The sequence below is a fragment of the Gobius niger genome, assembly GCF_951799975.1.
Source record: "Gobius niger genome assembly, chromosome: 23".
Classification (NCBI taxonomy): Eukaryota; Metazoa; Chordata; class Actinopteri; order Gobiiformes; family Gobiidae; genus Gobius; species Gobius niger.
The window spans coordinates 16,085,023-16,106,241 of NC_136874.1; the positions used below are offsets into that span (position 1 = coordinate 16,085,023).

Genomic DNA, 21,219 nt, shown 5'->3' on the forward strand with positions numbered 1-21,219 from the left:
TTTTCCCAGAAATGTGGAGTCCCAGATCAGAGTTGGCGACACATCATGTTTGATTGTGCCACGTACTTCACAGTCTGTAACTTTGTGCTGTGTGGGTAAAGTGTGTCCAGGTGCCTGTGCTCTCCTCTTTGGAGCAGTAACTTTGTTGTGATCCACACTGGAGTTTATATAAGCCACACTCCGGTGCGTGCTCCTCATGTGGAGGACACGTGTTCTCTCAGGAGCTGCTGGCCCTCAGAGCGGCCCCGAGCGTCTCGATGAAGCGGTGGACGTCACTGAAGGAGTTGTAGAGCGGGACAGGAGCCACTCGCAGCACACTGGGCTCCCGCATGTCGCACTGCACACACGGCAAGACAGCAGGAGAAAAACAACTGGATTTGTATAACACAGACATGTTCATAAAGCGCTTTACATGAGACAATTAAACTATCACTCCACACTTGGGGGTGTTCAGCTTCCTCTGAGAGAGGCTGAACATGAGGAGAACATGCAAACTCCACGCAGAAAGGCCCCTCCAGGTGGAAATCGAACCCGGATCTTCTAGCTGTGACGTATATAATAATAATAACCACTGCACCACCTTTTTGGTCCGATTGGTCTCTACACTAATCTAATCTCATGTATTAAATTAACTCAATACACTTTCCTCCATAGATTTATGTGAGAAATCCTAACTTCAAAGGCTGTTGTTTTTTCTCCCTTTCACCGTCCAGAGAGTCCTTGTTTACGAAGCATTTGTCAGTAAAATAATACAAATGGCGGTCACCACAAAACAAACATTATCTCGCCTTGTGCCGTCGCTTGGAGACTTAGAAATGATGCTTCTGCTGGACATTCAAGGAAACATTTCCCTTGTGGAGACATTTTAATAACCCAGAAATTAAAATGAGTGGTTGAATGTGAAGAAACTTTTTGCTATGAAAAAGCGAAATCTTTTTGCAGAATTATTTAAGTGCATTTTTTAATTGGGCTTTTAAACCCTTAAAACAGGTCCACTCAGAAGTCATAGAGATACACTTATCAAATTCACAACTCTTTTTTGTATTAAATATGTGCAGTATGTCAACTAATTAAAAACATCTACATTCCTAAACAAGCCAAAGTGTGAAGAGTCATCTCTAAATGTACTGGTGTTGGTCACATGCAGCGGCTCGTCTTCAGTGACTTACTGCGACTCCTCTCTTCTCCAGCTCCTGGAACACTGTGCGGATGGGCAGGGAGAAGCAGAGGGAGAGCTGGCAGCCCCTCTGCTGTGGGTCTGCGGGCGTGAGGATGTGCACGTGGGCTCTCTGGGGCTGGGACGGGTCCCGGGTGTAGTAGAGGCGGATCAGGTACTCCAGATACCCGGTCAACAGGACGGACTTCCTCCTCAGGGCCGCCATGCCCGCTTTGTGGAACACCTTCACCCACACGAGCACAAGAGAGCTTAGGATATGCTTCATGTTCAACACCTCTAAAGCCCGTCTGAACTGCGCACAGTCTCTGTAGTTCAGCCTTACCCAAATCTAAAGGCTAAAACAAGACGTAAACAAGGATAAAAACACACATGAGGGGTGACTCTGGCCTATAAGCGGTACGTGCCGGTCAAGAAGCTTTTAGATTTGGGTAAAGCTGACCAGGAGAAAATGTGTTTGGTTAAAGTGGGGGTTAAGAGATCAATTCAAACTTATACTACAACTTTTACACATTTATAAATTCAGTGCATTTTTTGGACGAGTTTGCAAAGCAATGTGTGGAATAAAGCTAAAGTGCAGCCTTCATGGGAGCCTTTGGAACACAAGATAGTTGTTTTTGTGTTTTTAATGAAGGTCTACTGTAAAAAAAAGTTACAAAGTCACTGGTATAAGATCGACATTTCTTCAAAATGTTTCTACAGAGACCGAACGCACTCAGTTTTAATCTGATTTAATGCTTTATAATAACTTCTAAGACCTTCATTTTGGCATCATTTATTTTATTACTTTCAAGGCTTTTCACATTTTCTCCAGTTTGGCTTTACCCAAATCTGAAAGCTTCAAAAATGAGAGGAAAACAAGGATGAAAATGCAGCAAAAAAGTATTAAAAAAAAGTTACCAAAAAAGCAACAAAAATAATCCATGAAAGTGAAGCAAAAACTCAACAAAATAGTGGCAAAATGAGAAGAAAAACAAAGTAAAGAAGGGATGTCAACATGACAAAAACACAATCTGTTCAGAACAGTTTAGATCAGTTTTGTAGGTCTTGGCTTTCAAATGCCGATAGGCTGTACGCTCCAGTCAAGAAATATTTAGATTAAGGTAAAGCTGAACTGGAGAAAATACACTCGGTTAAGATGGGGTTAAGAGGTTAAAGGCCCTATGCCTGATTTTTGGATTGCAAACAATGAAAGAGGAAGCCACTAAATTAAAATGTTAGCTGTGGTCCAAACTCATTCATAACTTTCCTAATATATTTGTAGCATCCAAATTCTTTACAGGGACAAGTTTATAGGCACATTTCACAACTTGCAGGGTCACAAAAATGCTAGAAAAATAGCCTAAAGGTTCATAAAATGGAAACAAACGTTTTATAATTAGATACACACTGTTCTCCACAAACGCTTGAGTTTACAATATACTAGAGGACAAAATAAATTTCATCCCATTTCTAGAAGTAAAATCAGGTATAGCTCCTTTAATGAAACCCTGTTTAAGATTTAAAAGCCCAGTACATGATTATCTCTAGTTTAGAAATCATGACAGAGGGAGCGAGACCAATGGGCCAAACTTTTCCATTTGCATTATTAACATCCCTGTTGTTCCAGGGATGAGTTTCTTTAAGTAGAGCTTTAAGATGACCAGACAGGTACGTATCAACTCGTCTAAGCTCAGGTAAGAACATATCTCAGTATGGAAATATTTGAAAGTTTGAAACTTCTGCTGTAGATTAATGAGGTTTTCTGTCATCTTATGTTTTCACTTAAAATTAAGATACTTTATCCCTAAACATGGTTTTCGGCGACAAATTCTAAATAATGGATTGACCCAGGTTTAAATTTTTTTTTTTTTTTGTTTGCATATTCAGGACACGTGGACATAAAACGTCAATATTTGTGAATGAATGCTTGAGGGAAAGCCAATGTTGTAGCTACTTGTGGGATATCTCCACCTCGCTCACAAAACGTCAAACAATAAGCATCATGCAGGGCAAGTTTAGGAAAAAGAAAAGTCTTAGCTTGCTCTTAAAGGGATATTTCAGGATTTTTGACATAGGGCCTCATTTCCTAGTTATCCAAAGTGTTTTGAATAGTTTAGGTTTGCTAGGCTAGTGCTAGGCTAATGCATGTCTATGGTAACTAGTAGCCTGCATTAAATTTGAAGAAGAAGAAGAACTTTATTTAAATAGCGCCTTTCACAGACATAGTCACAAAGCGCTTTACATGAGACAATTGTATATTCACTCCATACTCAGTGGTGGAAAACTACATTTGTAGCTTCAGTTTCCCCTGGGGGAGACTGACATAAGCGCTTTCGCGACTACACACGTCTGCGCCAACAGACCTTCTGACCACCACCATACATTCACTCACACACATCACCTGGCCTATTGTGCATGTTTTTAGTGGTAGGGGAAACCGGAGTACCTGGAGGAAACCTACGCAGACACGGGGAGAACATGCAAACTCCACAGAGAAAGGCCCTGTCCAGGTGGGAATCGAACCCGGACCTTCTAGCTGTGAAGCACGAGCGCTAACCGCTGCGCTACCGTGCCGCCCAAAGCACAGAGCACCTGAGGCAAATCACTTAGAACACCAGACTACCTATATAAATGTCTGTGTTGACTGAATCATTATTGAAATATTACCATAACTAATTGAGCAGCATCAGCCTCCTGGTTGTAGCTACGCAGCGGCGGAGTGATCTGCTAGCTTACCGGATCTACAGTAGTTTGTTTACCTGCGGCCGCATTACTACACGTGGAATTCACAAAGGAGCTTTCTACAAATCAGATATGGCAACGTTTGGAGGACGACCCCATGATTTGGAAGAGGTTTTTAATGCAGGCTACTAGTTACCATAGACATGCACTAGCCTAGCACTAGCCTAGCACCACTAAACTCTTTGAATATAAGACCTGCATGAATTAAAACATACTGTATATATATATATATATATATATATATATATATATATATATATATATATATATATATATATATATATATATATATATATATATATACAGAAATCCACATCACTCTGGATAACTAGGAAATGAGGTCCCATGTCAAACATCCTGAAATATCCCTTTAAATGTTTTGGATGGTACACTAGCATGTGCAGTACCTGTAAGCTGGCCTGCAGGGGGCACACCAGCAGGATGGGTTGGTTTGACAGTCTGAATCCACTCACTCCGGGCTGCAGATCCAACACTGAAACACGTTTGGACATTTGGAATAGCGTGACCAAAACATTCTCAAGTTTAAGAGTAGTTACTGGGGTGTAACAGTCACTAACATGAACCGAAATTACAATTCATGGACATTTATCCAGACTATTAGATTATTTCTTCAATCCACTTCTTTGTCTTTCCTAGTTTATTAATAAGTATCAAACCAGGCTTTTGCACAGATTCATCCAACAGAACAAAGATTGGATCATCAGAGCGATGACAGGGACAATAACATCAGCACATGTATCTGACACAGCTTAGGTTCACCTGAGGATCCTGAGGATGACAAGTCTGTGCTTAAGGGATAAAGTTTTACTGTTAAAATAAGGATCCACTACACTTGGGTTGTAAAATGTCGGCCAGTCACAAGAATTACCAGCCATTATAAAAAATGCATGAATGTGTTAACAACAATGCACCTACATTTATTCATAGACCGAGCGCTACACGAGTGCTTTAGTGGGTCCAAAAACACGGCTATTTCTAATGAAGGAACGACGTGAGAAAGATGAAACAGCAGCTCAAAACATACTGTAAAGTTGTGCTCGTGGAGACGATGGAGAGCGGACTTACCCCACTCATCTGCACAATAACTCAGACAGGGCGTAAACCATATCGCTGGCCTTATCCAGCTCTGTCTGCGGCTTCAACCTGGTTGTATGTGAGATCTCATGATGGCGGCTCACATTCCACGTAGCCCCGATTAGTAAAATCACTGCCACCACTCAAAAGACAACTCAGATAAATAATACACCAAAATATGTCCAAGGTGAGGTCCATTTTTGGTACCATTTGTTAAAAATATACCAAATGGTTCACTAGTGACCGAACCGAAGGTGCTGACCCCAAACGGTTCAATACTTTACGTGTACTGTTACACCCCTACGAGTTACTCTAACAGATCTCTTACCGTTGTTCATTTGGAAGCGTGTACTGAGGTCATGACCCCACCACCCCGTCAGCCTGCAGTTCAATACATAAAGCAAATAAGAACCAAAGTAAAGGTGGATAAACAAACAGCTGGACTGTGTGGGACTCACGCTGGTTTGATGGTGTCTTTGTGTTTGTTGTGGATAAATGCTCCTGCCAAACCTCCAGCTCCGGAATTTAAATACTACAAGTTCATCAGCACAGTTTAGATACTACAAGAGCATCTCAAAATTACTGCCACTAATGTAGTGTTCACACCTTGTAGGAGCACCAGCAGGCGAAGTCCACTTCCCAGTCATGGAGCTGCAGCACAGCGTTTCCCGCGGCATGAGCACAGTCAAAGCCAACGTAACAGCCCTGGTAACATCAAACAGTGTCACACACACAAACCAGCAGGGCGGCGGTGTTGGCGTCCAGTACCTTCCTGTGACCGGCCGCAGTAATGGCCGCCATGTCGAAGAGCTGCCCGGTGTAGTACTGGACTCCAGGGAACATCACCACAGCGATGGACTCCCCCTCACTCTCGATCATATCCAGGATGTCCTCTGTCCGCAGAGTCTCCTCCCCCTGAGGACACGAGTCAATGAGGGACATCCAAGACATTCAAGACGTTTTCAAACTGTTTCCAAGGCACATAAGGTTTTCATCATTTAGTGAGCGTCAGTAATCACGCTAACAAGGCAAAACATCATCAATCCTACAACTACCCCGTACAGATGGTGACATGTACTGGTAATTGCAATTCAACACAGTACAAAACTTATAGCTGATGCTATGCAAAAATACTTCATAACTAGTGCTAATGTTCAACTCCAGTCTCTGGTTGGGCCTTTCTAATCTACTAACTAAACTTACCTACACACTGTATAAATCCTTCATATACACACACGGTGCTATTTACAAATGGATCCATTTCTGTTTCGATTTCAGCCAAGACTTAACTTGAGAGGTGAATATTTGAAAGTTTTATGTTCTTTAATAGGTAAAGGCAGACTTATCCTGGGGTAAGCGTGTTCATAGATACATACAGGCCTCGGGGACAGCAGCAGCATGCTCTCCTCAGGGTCCTGTCCTCGCAGAAGGATCTGAGACTCCACTGCATACTGACAGAACACAGAACAGAGGATTGTGAAGTCTGGTTTCTAATTATTCGATCATGTTCTTCAAACACCATTACCACCTTTTTAACTTAAGGTACAGTGCAATAAGTCACTTTGTAAGTTTCAAGTTTCAAGTTTAATGGTTTTGTATAGCCCAATATCACAACAGACGTCGCCTCACAGGGCTGTACCAAACAATAAGTGTAATAAGTGACATTTTCTTGAAATAAGTACTTTTGACCTGAATTTGAGTCTAGTTTCAAGAAATCTGTCCATGGGGCAAGTAATTTACACTTGGATTAAGATAAAACAGTTTTATTTCAGGTGATTATTCATCTACCGTAAATTCCGGTACCTGAATATAAGCTGCACCAACAAAATGTATCAAGAAAAAAAATGTGCACATACATAAGCTAGCGCATTTTAAGCTTCATCGGCCGCTGGAAATACAGGACTTTTCTCTTTGAGCACGGTCAAATATATCAAGAGAACGGTGGCCTACAGGTACATTTACTATATTTAAGTGTCTTAAGAACTTTGATGATATTATTCTTTAGACGAGCGTGTGTTAATTTGTGCCAAAGCACCGGTCACAAAGGGACGCCTCCTCAGAAGTGTGGTTGTGTTTAGAACCGCCCTCCTCGGGATATCTGAACACGGCTCCGGCCCCCAGAGGGTCCTGGTGTTGGAAGCTGCTCTGAGCTGGGTTCGTGATGAATCGCTCGAGGCTTTTGATGAATTTCACCCGCATTTCATTCAATAATATCTCTGAGGTAGGGCCGTAACTAATGATTATTTTGGTTATCGATTTATTCTTCTTTTTTTTTATCACATAACGCTTAAGTGGCGCCACGTGTTGATGGAGTAAACCTAAAATTAGTTTATTTTTTTCTTGGAGACTATTAGTGCCAATTCTGCTTTCATGATTAGTTGAGGCACAGACACCAGTGTGCAGTGAACTCTGCAGACAGAGGACAGTGATAGGGTTTGCACATGTTGTGCAGATGACTGTAAATATGTTGCCCCATGGACAGATTGTTTTAAATTAGACACTCAAATTCCAGAAAACAGTACTCACAATATGTAATGAAAATGTTACTAATTTATTTATGGGCTGCAAATCAACCAGCCAAATGTTTCACTTTTTTTAACACTTAGTTAAAGCATAGGTTTGCGCTTATTTCTGGTCATTATTCCTTTTTTTATGTTGTACTGTATATATAATATATTATATATGATATGTCAAATTGATTGAAGTTGTTATTGACCAATCAGATTCCAAAGTGCTGCCCCATCCACCCCCTGTGCTTTAGAGATTAGATCGGGCCCAAAAAATCAAGCCCGACCCGACCCCGCGGTTATAAAGCCCGACCCGACCCAGCCCGAGCAATTAACGTGAATTGTCAGCCCGAACCCGAAACAAACCCGACGTAAATAATTATTTATCTAAGGCTCAGATAGGTGCATCTGCACAGCAGCACCATGTTTGCGAGGTACGCGGCTACGCGCACGCAGTAGCGCACATACCTGAGTGGGCAGAGACGTACGCAGCGCGGAGCAGACAGCGCCGCAGCTCAATGTGTCCTGTCTCCTCTTTTCCGTATCTCTCTCTCCTCCTCCTTCATGTTTCATAAACATCGCGCTCTACAAAAGCTACTTTTTACACAGTAACAGGAACCAAACTGCTTATTTATCCACTGTTAATGAAACGCTGTCCTGAGAGAAAGAGTGAAGAGTGATGTTCTCTGTGTGGCGCCGGTATCACAGCCTGACCATGCTGCGCCCGCCCCCCGCACCTGCACCACCTCCCTCCCGGACTCCTCTATTTTATATTGCGTATTGCCACATTTTGTATCCAATAGACTCCGCCTATTGCATAGACTTTTATTAGAGATTATAATGACATTAAAAGGCTCGGGCCTAAAATCTAACCTCTACTGTGCTTTAATACCTCTGTTAAACCACACGAGTGCTTGTAAACCTGTTTCACTGATGTCAGCACCACTGCAATGATATACTTTCAACTTAACAGTCTGTTGAGAGTTCTTTAAATGACGTACATGTCAGGTATGCATGTGCAGTATATGTGCTCACGTGATCTGAGGGAAAGGCTTTGGCCTCCAGGAGGATTTTGTGTCGAGAAGCCGTGGGTTTGTAGAAGGACAGCTGCAGAAATAGGGACAGATTCAGTAAGAAACAGATACTACAGACCAATAATGCCTTATAAATGCTGTTACTCGCCAGCAGTAAGTGCAGGTTAACTGTCAAGCCATTCATCAGAGCCACCTCCTCCTGGTTAGCACCTGGGAAACAAGGGGGACAGTTGGACATGCTAATTGAAACTTTATCCTGAATATACTGTACTGACAACTATAGTATTTCGACAGGAATAACAGTGTAAAACGTAGAGCTTCTTACCCACAATGTCCGCCATCATCTGCTCAATGTTGTTCTCAGCCCAGGCCCAGGGGCGACTGCCTTCTGTGTGACCATGGACACCCCTGTCCACAAGCAAGATGGGATTTAAGTCTTTTGTTCTGGATTTAGATACTTTGGGCTAAAAAAACAAGCTTGTGTATGGAAGCGCCCTCTGCTCTGAACCATAGACATAGGTGTTTGGTCTTCGAAAACATGGGAGGACTTCCGAATGTAAATTCGTTACATCCATCGATCTTCTTCTGCTTTTTCCGGAGCCAGTCTCAGTAGAGATGGCTTCCCGATCCACACACACCTCCTCCAGCTGTTCTGCGGGGACCCCAAGGTGACACCAGGCCACAGAGAAATAATCCCTCCAGCGTGTCCTGGGTCTTCCACGAAGCCACTTCCCAATGGGACATGCCTGGAACACCACCCGAGGGAGGCGACCAGGAGGCATTCGAAACAGATGCCCAAGCCAACTCAGCTGGCTCCTTTCGACATTAAGAAGCAGCAACTCTCCTCTAAAACTCATTTCGGCCGTCTCTATCAGCGATCTTGTCCTTTCGGTCAATACCCAGATCTCACGGCCATAGGTGAGGGTGGGAACGTAGATCAATCGGTAAATCGAGAGCTTTGCCCCCAACTCCGCTCCCTCTTCACCACGACAGACCGATACAGCGACCGCATCACTGCTGACACCGCACCGATCTGTCTCTCAATCTCCCGCTCCATCCGTCCCTCACTCGTGAACACGACCCCAAGCTATTTGAACTCCTCCACTTGAGGCAAGGACTCTCCACCGACCTGAAGAGGGGAAACCACCTTTTTCCGGAGGAGAACCACAGCCTCAAATTTGGAGGTGCTGATCCTGCAATCCAGCTGAAGGTCTTGATTTGATTAAGCCAACAGAATAACATCATCTGCAAATAGCAGAGACGATATCCTGAGGCCCCTGGCTGCGCCTAGAATAGTCATATAGGGAACAGGCCCTGGACCCCATACTACCGGATCATCCCCTACAGGGCACCACGAGGGATGCTTTCTCCAAATCCACAAAGCATATGTGTACTGGTTAGGCAAACTCCCACAAACCCTCGAGCACCCATTATAGGGTATAGAGCTGGTCCAGTGTGCCGCGAATGGTCCCCTGAGTCCCCAGCCTCTGCTTCCCCATCGGAAGAAGTGACGGTGGGATTGAGGACATCCTGGAAGTACTCCTTCCAAAGTCCGACAACATCCCCAGTCGAGGTCCGCAACTCCCCACCTTCCCCCTCCTGTGGCGCTGGATGGTTTGCCGTAATTTCTTCAACGCAGAGCAATAGTACTCCTCCATGGCTTCTCCGAACTCCACCCAGACCAGAGTTTTTGCCTCTCTGACCACACGAGCTTTGGCACGCTTGGCCTGCCAGTACCTTTCAGCTGCCTCCAAAGTCCCACAAGCCAACAAGGCCAGGTAGGACTCCTTCAGCTTGACGGCATCCCTTACTTCTGGGCACCACCAACGGGTTCGGGGGTTGCCGGACTGACAGGCACCAGAGACCTTACGGCCACAGCTACGAGCGGCCGCATCGACGATGGAGGAGGAGAACATGGTCCCCTCGGACTCCATGTCTCCAACATCCCTTGGTATCTGGGAGAAGCTCTTCCAGAGGTGGCAATTGAAGACTCCGCTGACAGAGGGATCTACCAGACGTTCCCAACAGACCCTCACAACACGTTTGGGTCTGCCATGACTGATTGGCTTCCTCCCCTGCCAGTGGATCCAGCTCACCACCAGGTGGTCATCGGTTGACAGCTCAGCCCCTCTCTCTCCCGGAGATCAAATGACACAACTACAAAGTCGATCATCGACCTCCGGCCTAGGGTGTCCTTTGCCTGGCCTGCCACACACTCTTCCTTTCTGTTCAAAAGAAGAACCGTCTGGACAGCTCCTCACAGCCTATCAATTCACGCTTTTACCCACATCGGTCCAATCACGCACCTAGAGGTGGGACTTCATTCCCCCAAGAGGCGGAAGCGTTCCTCGTAAAAAAGGACGTTTTTGAAAGGCCTTCCTGCCGTTTGTTAATGCGACGTATCTTAGTTGTATCGATTGGTTGATGCCGTCTGTCAATCACGCCCACCGGGAAATCGTTGAGATCATGCTTGCTCCCAGACTATATTTCTTTGAAATATCTATGAAAAAGCATGTGGTTTGGCAGGCCAGGCAAGTGTCCAGGTACTACATGTACTTATGGACAACCTAGTGCTTGAACATGGTGTTTGTTATGGACAAACTGTGACTTGCACATAATAACAGATAACAGAACATCACTTGGGTTCAGATTAGGGAGGCCGTTCTTCCCAATCACCCCTGTCCAGGTTCCACTGTTGTTGCCCACATGGGCGTTGAAGTCCCCTTGTCAAACAAAGAAGTCCCCAGTCGGAGCACCGTCCAGTACCTCTCCCAGGGAGTTCAAGAAGGTCAGGTACTCGCAATGATGTTGGGCCCATAGGCCGAGACAACAGTGAGATACCTGTCCCCGACCCGAAGGCACAAGGACGCGAACCTTTCGTTCACTGGGGCAAACTCTCATTTTTTTTTAATAAAAAATCAATAAGACAACACTCCAAAAACATATCTCCCCACTTGTCAGATATTTAATTTTGGAGGGATTTTTATGGACAGTAAGGAAAGGACTTTCTTTGTATAGTGCCTTTTACAGGCATGGTCACAAAGCGCAGTAGGCTTTATTAAACTGGACAGATAAGTTATTGCATGTGTCAGTAGGTTTGGGCGAAGTCCCCTTAATTGGCAGTTGACGATGTTTACAGTGAATTATCGCAGGGTTTCCTGCAGCGCCTTCCTGTTTATGCGGCTGCCTAAACAACACTGGGCCTCTGCCTTAACTACTTCTTCAAACAAGTATTTATTATTTATTTTGTTAATAAATAATTGTTCACTGTAGTAAGCAAAGAGTCTGGATTAAATATGTATGTGCACGGAAGGAATAGTTTTCATTTTTCTGATACTTGTGTATGTGCACGAAACATGCACGACGAGAGGAGTGTGTGAGTGTATGTTTGAGGGAGGTGTGCACTGCTAAACGATAAGAGCCCCTAACATTAGTTACTTTTACATGTCATCTCAAACATATAGACAAAGGTGCTAAAATGGCATACGTCTGGGCCCACTTGTCCAGCTCTTCCTCCAGGTACTGTCGGGCCAGTCTGGGCTGCAGTCCCAGGGAGTTTCCCACCAGGTAAATGCAGTCTGCAGAGCCGTCTGCCACCGACTGGTCAGCTGCCCAAACACACAGAGGGTTTAAGGCATTCCATATAGACCAGAACAGGATTACACATAAAGAATTTATTCACAAAACAGTATGATTTTTCACTAAATATTTAGCTATTTCAGTCAAATGCTCTCAGCTTAATGAAGTCATAATGGTTCAGTTAATAATGCAAATGTAGAATTTGGAGATTTTCTGTATAACTAAAGCAATTGAAATATTCAGTATGGTGTTAACTAACATTATTACAGAATTTGGTGTCAAGTATCCTTGTATATTTGGATGCTAATGAAATAAAATAAAGTAAAACATAGATTTTTAGAGTTCAGTGCACCATAATTACTGAACCCACTCTATACCAAATAGACTGACGGTCCTACTGTCACTGTGCCTGACTTACAGGGAGGCAGCTGGGACACTCGGGGCAGGAGAAACTCGTCTCGGAGCGGCCGCAGTGGGTCTTGTCGGTCCAGGTACTGGGCCACCTGTGCAGAGGAGGGAGCACAGCCCAACAGTGCACCGACCCTCTCCACAGTCTGAGTGGGAGTCAGGCCTTCAAACTGCTCCATTCTGTCCAGGAAGGGGAGCTACCGAGGAACACAGTCAATCCAAGCACACTGTAATGTCAAAGGTGTGTGAATATGACTGAATCTGCGGGGAAAGGGGGTAAACATGAATACAACTTTTAATTTGTTATATTATTTCAGATGTAGTGATAACCACACAGGAAATTAACAACATTTAACATTTATTTTAATTCATGTCCACAAACTCACTATCCTGCTGCTTAATATCCTCTAAAGGTTTATTTATGCCGACGCAAATGTAAAAAACTAACATACAATCATGATGCCGGTAATAATTGTACTGTTTTCCTTGTGTTTTCAAATGATATTTGTAGTAATTCCAGAAATGTAAACAAAAACACAAAGTTTGACACAATATCCGTTATCCCTGAATCGTTTCAGAATGATTACACCATCACATGAAAACAACTAACAGTATGACTAAAAGCGACTAGTAAGATATCTAAAGCAAATGTAGCTTTCCTTGACCAGTCCAGCCTTTACTGTAACTATACTTTTAGAATATGCATATTGTACAAAAGAGTAGCTTACATTGTGGAGCGGTGCATCTAATGGTCGGCTCTTCTCTGATCCTCAGCAAAGCGCTCTTTGGCCTCTGTCAGTGAACCAGGTTAATCATTTATGTTACATACAGTGCCTCTCGTAAGTATTCATACACCTTGAACATTTGCACATTTTGTCATGTTTACAGCCCTAAACATAAAGATTTTATTTTGATTATTTTACTGAACTTCCACACATAAGTAACAGACAACTGTGAAGTGAAAGCAAAATGATATATATATTATATATTTTTCAAAAAATAGAAAAGTGAAAAGTGGGGCGTGCATAAGTATTCATACAGCATTTTCTGAGTGCATTAAATTGCCTTTAAAACATTCCTCATGACTCCAGAATGTTCACACCTCACCCTAACAGTTAAATAGAGGCCACCTGTGTGTAATCTACTCTCAGTATAATTTCAGCTGTTCTTTTAGGCCCTCAGAGCTGTGGTCGGAGTGTGTTGGTCACTAAACAACATCATGAAGGTCAAGGAGCACCAGAGAGGTCAGGGATAAAGCTGTGGAGAAGTTTAAAGCAGCATTAAGTTATACAAAGATTTCCCAAGATTTAAACATCTCCTGGAGCAACTGTTCAATCCATCATTCAGAAATGGAAAGAGTAAAGCACCACTGAGAACTCACCAAGACGTGGTCGTTCATCTAAACTAACAAACCGAACAAAGAGAGCACTGGTCAGAAATACAACCAAGTGCCCCAAGATAACTCTGGAGGAGCTGTGAAGTCCTGCCGCTGAGCTGGAGGAATCTGTACATGGGACAACTATAAGTCGTATCTACACAAATCTGGCCTTCATGGACGAGTGGAAGAAGAAATACATTATTGAAAGGCCATAAGAAATTCCGTTTGAAGTTTGCTAGAAGTCATATGGAGGACACAGCTCCATGTGGATGAAGGAGCTTTGGTCAGAAGAGACAAAACTTGAACTTTTTGGCCCAAATGCAAAACGTTATGTATGGAGCCAACCTAACACTGCTCATCGTCCTGAGTGCACCATCCCCAGTGTCAAATATGGTGGGGGGAGCATCATGCTGTGGGGCTGCTTTTCCTCAGCGGGGACTGGGGAGATTGTAAGAATAGTTGGGAAGATGGATGGAGCCAAATTTGGGGACATTTTGGAGGAAAACCTGCTGGAGTCAGCAAGAGAACTGAGGAGATTCACCTTCAGCAGGACAATGACCCGGAGCACAAAGCTAAATCTACAATGGAATGGTTCAATAAAAACATATTAATGTGTTAGAATGGCCCAGTCAAAGTCCTGACCTAAATCCTATTGAAAATCTGTGGAATAATGTGAAAACTGCTGTTCACAAACGCTCTCCTTCTAATGTGACAGAGCTTGAGTTGTTTTGTAAAGAGGAATGGGCTAAAATGTCAGTCTCTACATGTGCAAACCTTGTAGAGTCAGACCCAAAAGACTTGCTGCTGTTATTGCAGTAAAAGGGGGTTCCACAAAGTATTCATTCATGCTGTATGAATACTTATGCAAGCCCCACTTTTCACTTTTCTATTTTTTGAAAAATAACAGAATCATGTATCATTTCGCTTTCACTTCACAGTTGTCTGTTACTTGTGTGTGAACGTTCAGTAAAAAAAATCAAAATAAAATCTTTATGTTTAGGGTTGTAAACATGACAAAATGTGCAAAGTTCAAGGTGTATGACTACTTTCGAGAGGCACTGTATGTCACAGGATAAATCCTTGTCTTCAGTAAATGAGTCTTCATGTACTTGCTGTAATTGTCTCTGCATAGTTGACATGGTAGGTATCATTTCTCTGTCATTTTGACTGTGTCGTTAAAAATCCTTAAAGGGCTCCTTTTATCCGTGACAAATTAGTTATATACAGTGGGTTGAAAAGGTATCCGCCGACATTTAACGCTATGGTTCACAAACATAAATATATTTAGTTAAAATTTGACATTGAAGACGCACACTAACTGACACACAATCGTGAATTGAAATGTATGCATGATTTTGAACTCTTTTTTTTTTGGAAATAAACTGAAAAGTGGGGTTTGCAAAAGTATGTACCCCCTTTCCTTTTAGTGCAACCAATTGCCTTCAGAAGTTGCCTGATGATTTCTGAATGATCACATGTTCACACAAGTCTACCTGTGAGTAATCTCATGTCATTTCAAGCATGACAGTAACAACTTTCTGAGTGACAGTGCAGGATTTTAGAGACAGTTGTGGTGAACAGGTCTGAGCTCATTCTACACATTAGGACATAACTGGAACATGTAGGGGGAGGAAAATACTTAGTTTTAACATTTTTAAACTCTGTATAGTCCCTTAAATCTCTCGATATATAAGCACCTATAGAAGGTATGCAGTTAGCATTCCATCATGGCGACAGAGCCAAATGGGACGAACATTTGCTTTGGTATTTTTTGGCTTCACATGTGGAATGTTGAGCGTCCTATACTTAGAATGAAAAGAACATAAGTGCTTACCTTCTGTCTGCACCAGCTATGAAGCTTTATGTTCAGGCCGGCAAAGAAACAAGCAGGTTGAGACGAGGGACAGGGAGTTCAGTGGGTGTGAAGCCTTCTGGTTAGATCTGCAAACGTAGTTAAAGGTGTTTTAGTCCGTATCAGACTGAGGTGAGCTGGGGTTCCACAGGCCTCGTTGGCGCAGTAGGCAGCGCGTCAGTCTCATAATCTGAAGGTCGTGAGTTCGAGCCTCACACGGGGCAAAAGTTTTGAGTCACGTTTCAAAGATATTAGTTCTTCAATTGCAAAAGTACATTTATGTGTGACATCATTTTCATGCCCATCTTATTTGCCAGATGGTTTGAGGCTTAAATTTATCCATCGAAAATACATCTCATCTTAGGCCATAGAAATCATACACAGCTATTAGGCCTAAGACAGGCCTTTTTCATTTAGAATATAATAGTTCAATTTAAACAACATTTTCAGTGCAGAAATGTTATTTCGTGCAACCCTTGAACACCTCATACACTTCCCAGTGGTGCATGATTTATTAACCAGTGTTGGTTAATAAAGTTGCTTTAAAATAGTATCTTCTATATTATAATTATAGCTTTAGAAATGTAATATACTTGCATCACACATTACTGTTCAAAAAATAGCTGAGTTACACTACTTTGAGATACTTTTGAGTTACTTTTGGCAAAATGTAAACTGATAATTGTAATAATGTCAGAGTAAAAGTGTAGGCAAAGATTTCCTTTTCCTCCCCCTCTACCATTCCCTCTCGTGTTTTGTTCTGACGACATTAACGACACACAACTGCAGATCTAATACACCAGAGTCCAATGTGATTTGGTGCTGCATTTTATTTGGGAGTTTCGTTTTTATTTTTTTGGCACTTGTAATGACAAATATACTCCAGTATTTTCTTTAGGTGATATGTTACTTAGTCACCGAAAAATGTTGTATATTTTTTGTAGGTAGTTACTCTTGTTAACACGTTTTCCCCAAGACTATTATTAACAAAAATGAACTCAAAGTTCCTTGTAGATCAGTGAAAAGTGGAGTCCGGGACCCCTGGGGGGTCTGAGAGGCACTGCAGGGGCCCCAGAGCTTGTCTTCAAAACAAAAAATTTAAGGAAATGTACTTTGCTACATCACTGCCCTAAGCCAGTATTTAGCCTGCAGTCATGGGTAAATGTTGCTTTTTACGTAAAATAAAAGTAAATTCCTCAGAAAAGAGTAAATATATTATTGGGGCCCCAGAGAAATGTCTGGTTTCATAAGGCTGCCGTGACATCCCAGACGTTCAGAATGACTACTGTCGACAACCATTAAACACTCGGACACTTTATAAACACTTCTACGGCATCAAATTACAACATCTCCTCGTTAGTATAGTGGTGAGTATCCCCGCCTGTCACGCGGGAGACCGGGGTTCGATTCCCCGACGGGGAGTGCATTCTTTTCTCCATCTGAAGGACCCATTGCCAACAGTCGTCAAATTTAACAATAGCATTTTAAAGCAAAAGCGGTCTGGCTCAACACGTGTGGGGGAGGGACGACCCCACTGACACTTGACCTACATACAGTAACAATGCAAAGACCTGACACCAACCCAGAGGTGAGAGCACTATGTTTAAACAAAGAACAAACAAACAACTCACACAAAGGTCAGAATAAAGATGGGCTGCTATTCACCTTATTCCGCCCCGCCCACTTTTGCCACTTTTTGCGTCGTCTCAGCGCCTCTTTTTCCTGACACTTCCGGTCGAGCGCAAAGCCCGTTCATTTTAACGGAGAATGAGGGAAAATATTCCATCCATCCATCCATCCATTTTCTTCCGCTTTATCCGGGGCCGGGTCGCGGGGGCAGCAGTCTCAGCAGAGATGCCCAAACTTCCCGATCCACACACACCTCCTCCAGCTGTTCTGGGGGGACCCCGAGGCGACACCAGGCCAGCTCGGAGACATAGTCCCACCACCGTGTCCTGGGCCTTCCACGAGGCCTTGTCCCACTAGGACATGCCTGGAACACCTCCCGCGGGAGGCGACCAGGAGGCATCCGAAACAGATGCCCGAGCCACCTCAGCTGGCTCCTTTCGACGTGAAGGAGCAGCGACTCTACTCCGAGCTCCTCCCGGGTAACTGAGCTCCTCACCCGATCTCGGAGGGTGCGCCCAGCCACCCTGCGAAGGAAACTCATTTCGGCCGCTTGTATTCGCGATCTTGTCCTTTCGGTCATGACCCAAATCTCATGACCATAGGTGAGGGTGGGAACGTAGATCGATCGGTAAATCGAGAGCTTTGCCCTCCGACTCAGCTCCCTCTTCACCACGACAGACCGATACAGCGACCGCATCACTGCTGACGCCGCACCGATCCGTCTATCGATCTCACGCTCCATCCGTCCCTCACTCGTGAACAAGACCCCGAGATACTTGAACTCCTCCACTTGAGGCAAGGACTCCCCACCGACCTGAAGGGAAAATATTCTCCGCTCAAATCTGATGTTTAGTCGATTGATTTGTGTAAAATGTCCGATGTTCATTTGCACCAACATGTCAACACTGCACCGTTTCTCTGTGCGGCCTGAAAACGGCTTTGTTTTCGTGTAGTGACTGATTTTACGCGGACTTCTCCAGCCCCATGTTAACACATAGGAGAAAAGGGGCGGGCACAATTCATGGCGGCGCCCACGCGAAAGTCCGGAATAAGGTGAATATGATCATAATTAATCCCAGAAAATGCCGTTTTTATGTAGAGTTTAGAATTTTATGGTCACCCTATAGCATAGTTGATCAGTTTTTAATTATTATTATTTATTTTTTTTGTCTTTTAACTCCTTAACCCCCCATATTTGACATTGGGGATGGAGCACTCAGGACGATGAGCAGTGTTAGGTTTGCTCCATACATAACGTTTTGCATTTGGGCCAAAAAGTTACATTTTTGTCTCATCTGACCAAAGCTCCTTCTTCCACATGGAGCTGTGTCCTCCATATGACTTCTACAAACTTCAAACGGGATTTCTTCTGGCCTCCTTTCAATAATGTCTTTCTTCTTCTACTCGTCCATGAAGGCCAGATTTGTGTAGATACGACTTATAGTTGTCCCATGTACAGATTCCCCCAGCTCAGCGGCAGGACTTCACAGCTCCTCCAGAGTTATCTTGGGGCACTTGGTTGTATTTCTTACCAGTGCTCTCCTGGTTCGGTCTAATATTTTAGATGGACGACCGTGTCTTGGTAAGTCTGCAGTGGTGCTTTACTCTTTCCATTTCTGAATGATGGATTGAACAGTTGCTCCAGGAGATGTTTAAATCTTGGGAAATCTTTGTATAACTTAACGCTGCTTTAAACTTCTCCACAGCTTTATCCGTGACCTCTCTTGTGCTCCTTGGCCTTCATGATGTTGTTTAGTGACCAACACACTCCGATCACAGCTTTGAGGCCCTCACAGAACAGCTGAAATTATACTGAGAGTAGATTACACACAGGTGCCTCTATTTAATGGTTAGGGCAAGGAGTGAACATTCTGCAGTCATGAGGAATGTTATAAAGGCAATTTAATGCACTCAGAAAATGCTGTATGAATACTTATGCAAGCCCCACTTTTCTATTTTTTGAAAAATAACAGAATCATGTATCATTTTGCTTTCACTTCACAGTTGTCTGTTACTTGTGTGTGCACGTTCAATAAATCTTTATGTTTAGGGTTGTGAACATGACAAAATGTGCAAAAGTTCAAGGTGTATGAATACTTTCGAGAGGCACTGTATGTGTGACGTTTCACTCTCGTGACTTGTGACTGGTTGATCTACCAACTATCCGAGGAAAAATATATTCATGACCTGCCTCTACAGGCACCACCTCTTAAGTTCAAAGCTTACAAATGTGTGACAAAGGCTCACAAACACAAACCCACATGTCAGATCGATTCTGCAGAATGAATTCACATCTGGATCTGTACCACGATTAGTCTAAGATCTGCCCACAAAGTAGCAGCACCTTATAGCCAACAGTAGATTCACTAAACATAAAAAAAAACAAAAAGTTGCATTACTCACCAAAAGCAGACGTCGCCCTTCCATTGTGTAAAAGCCTCCAGTGCAAAGAATCTCATAAATAATGTCCAAGCTTTAGAAAACATCGGCTCCTTAGTCCCCGGTGTAGCCCAGTGCCACACAGCGCCCAAAATATCCGTCCTGGTAAAGTATGGTGAGAAAATAAACAATATCATCCCTATATCAAGTCTTAAACAAGGCCCATGTTTCAAATATGAAACCTTTTTATAAACATTCCAGAGTAAATCATGCTACACTTTACATCTGATCTGAGGAACACTACTCTTAATGTTCATTTATACAAATAATTGCTGACTCCACACACACAATAACTTACATCCATTGATGTAAATTACCCACGCATTTCAATATGAATATTCCAAATAAAATCTGCTAAAGCAACCAGACTATCAAACACCTGCAAATACCAGCATCATCATTCAGTGCATCTGCCTTCATCCACGTCAGCACTAAAGAGCATTCTGCTGTTGCTAAGGACAGACTCTTATTACTTTAACCAAAGAGCTCAACTTTTTATCACACTTTCTCCACAAGCTGATACTTTATGGGTGTAAAACTGTGATATTCTCCTTAAGATGGGCATTAAGTTACACTTTATAATCTCTGAAGAGAAATCCCACCAAATCAAGAAAAATGACAAAAACGTGAGCGTACGCATAGAAAAAAGGCACACGCACAGACTGAAAAAGGAAAAACAATGCTGCATTGGCCGGGAATCGAACCCGGGCCTCCCGCGTGGCAGGCGAGAATTCTACCACTGAACCACCAATGCGCTGGTGAGGAAGTCAGAGGGGGAGGAGCTTATGGAGGGAACATTCCACAGCCGGGTGGACGGGACGAGCGATTGTTCCAGATCACATGGCTTATAAATGCAGCCATATAACACGGTGCGGAGGCAAAGTCCTCACAAACAGCAGCATACCTCAGCAGTTAAACCTCCGGCAAAAACATCTGGGAACACACTTGGCATTCTTCTACATAAAACTAATATAAGCCACTGCACACATTGTAGCATTACTTGCATGTCTAGAGACCATGTACATTAAACTGCAAGAATCTTTAGGATTATCCAAAAAACACACACACACATCTCCTACTGAATGACATTCACATCACCAAAAAAAACAAAAAAGATCTATCGCCCAACGTGGGGCTCGAACCCACGACCCTGAGATTAAGAGTCTCATGCTCTACCGACTGAGCTAGCCGGGCACACAGGACATGATACAATCCCATCATTAAATAGTGGCACAGTGTGGAACAAGAATCAGTGTAGACAATGTGTATGTTTCACTGATACTGATCAATCTCCAAATCTTACCTGATCCACACTGGCAAAACAATGGCAAGATCCTCACATTTCCTCTACACTTTGTTCTGCTTTAAGTCACCATGTCCATTACTGCCCCCTAGTGTTC

At 43.3% G+C, this 21,219-nt stretch overlaps 1 protein-coding gene across 1 annotated transcript; it reads right to left on the reverse strand.

Annotated features, from left to right (window-relative positions):
* Positions 1 to 217: 217 nt before the first annotated feature.
* Positions 218 to 12,700, reverse strand: kynu (kynureninase; the record flags this gene model as incomplete). The annotated part of the gene is made up of 13 exons (XM_079581759.1): positions 218 to 337; positions 1,170 to 1,400; positions 4,306 to 4,391; positions 5,322 to 5,374; positions 5,452 to 5,525; positions 5,600 to 5,698; positions 5,762 to 5,908; positions 6,370 to 6,444; positions 8,536 to 8,607; positions 8,683 to 8,744; positions 8,860 to 8,942; positions 12,022 to 12,142; positions 12,532 to 12,700. The coding sequence occupies 13 exons, from the start codon at positions 12,698 to 12,700 to the stop codon at positions 218 to 220; spliced, it is 1,392 nt and encodes a 463-aa protein (XP_079437885.1).
* Positions 12,701 to 21,219: the final 8,519 nt, after the last annotated feature.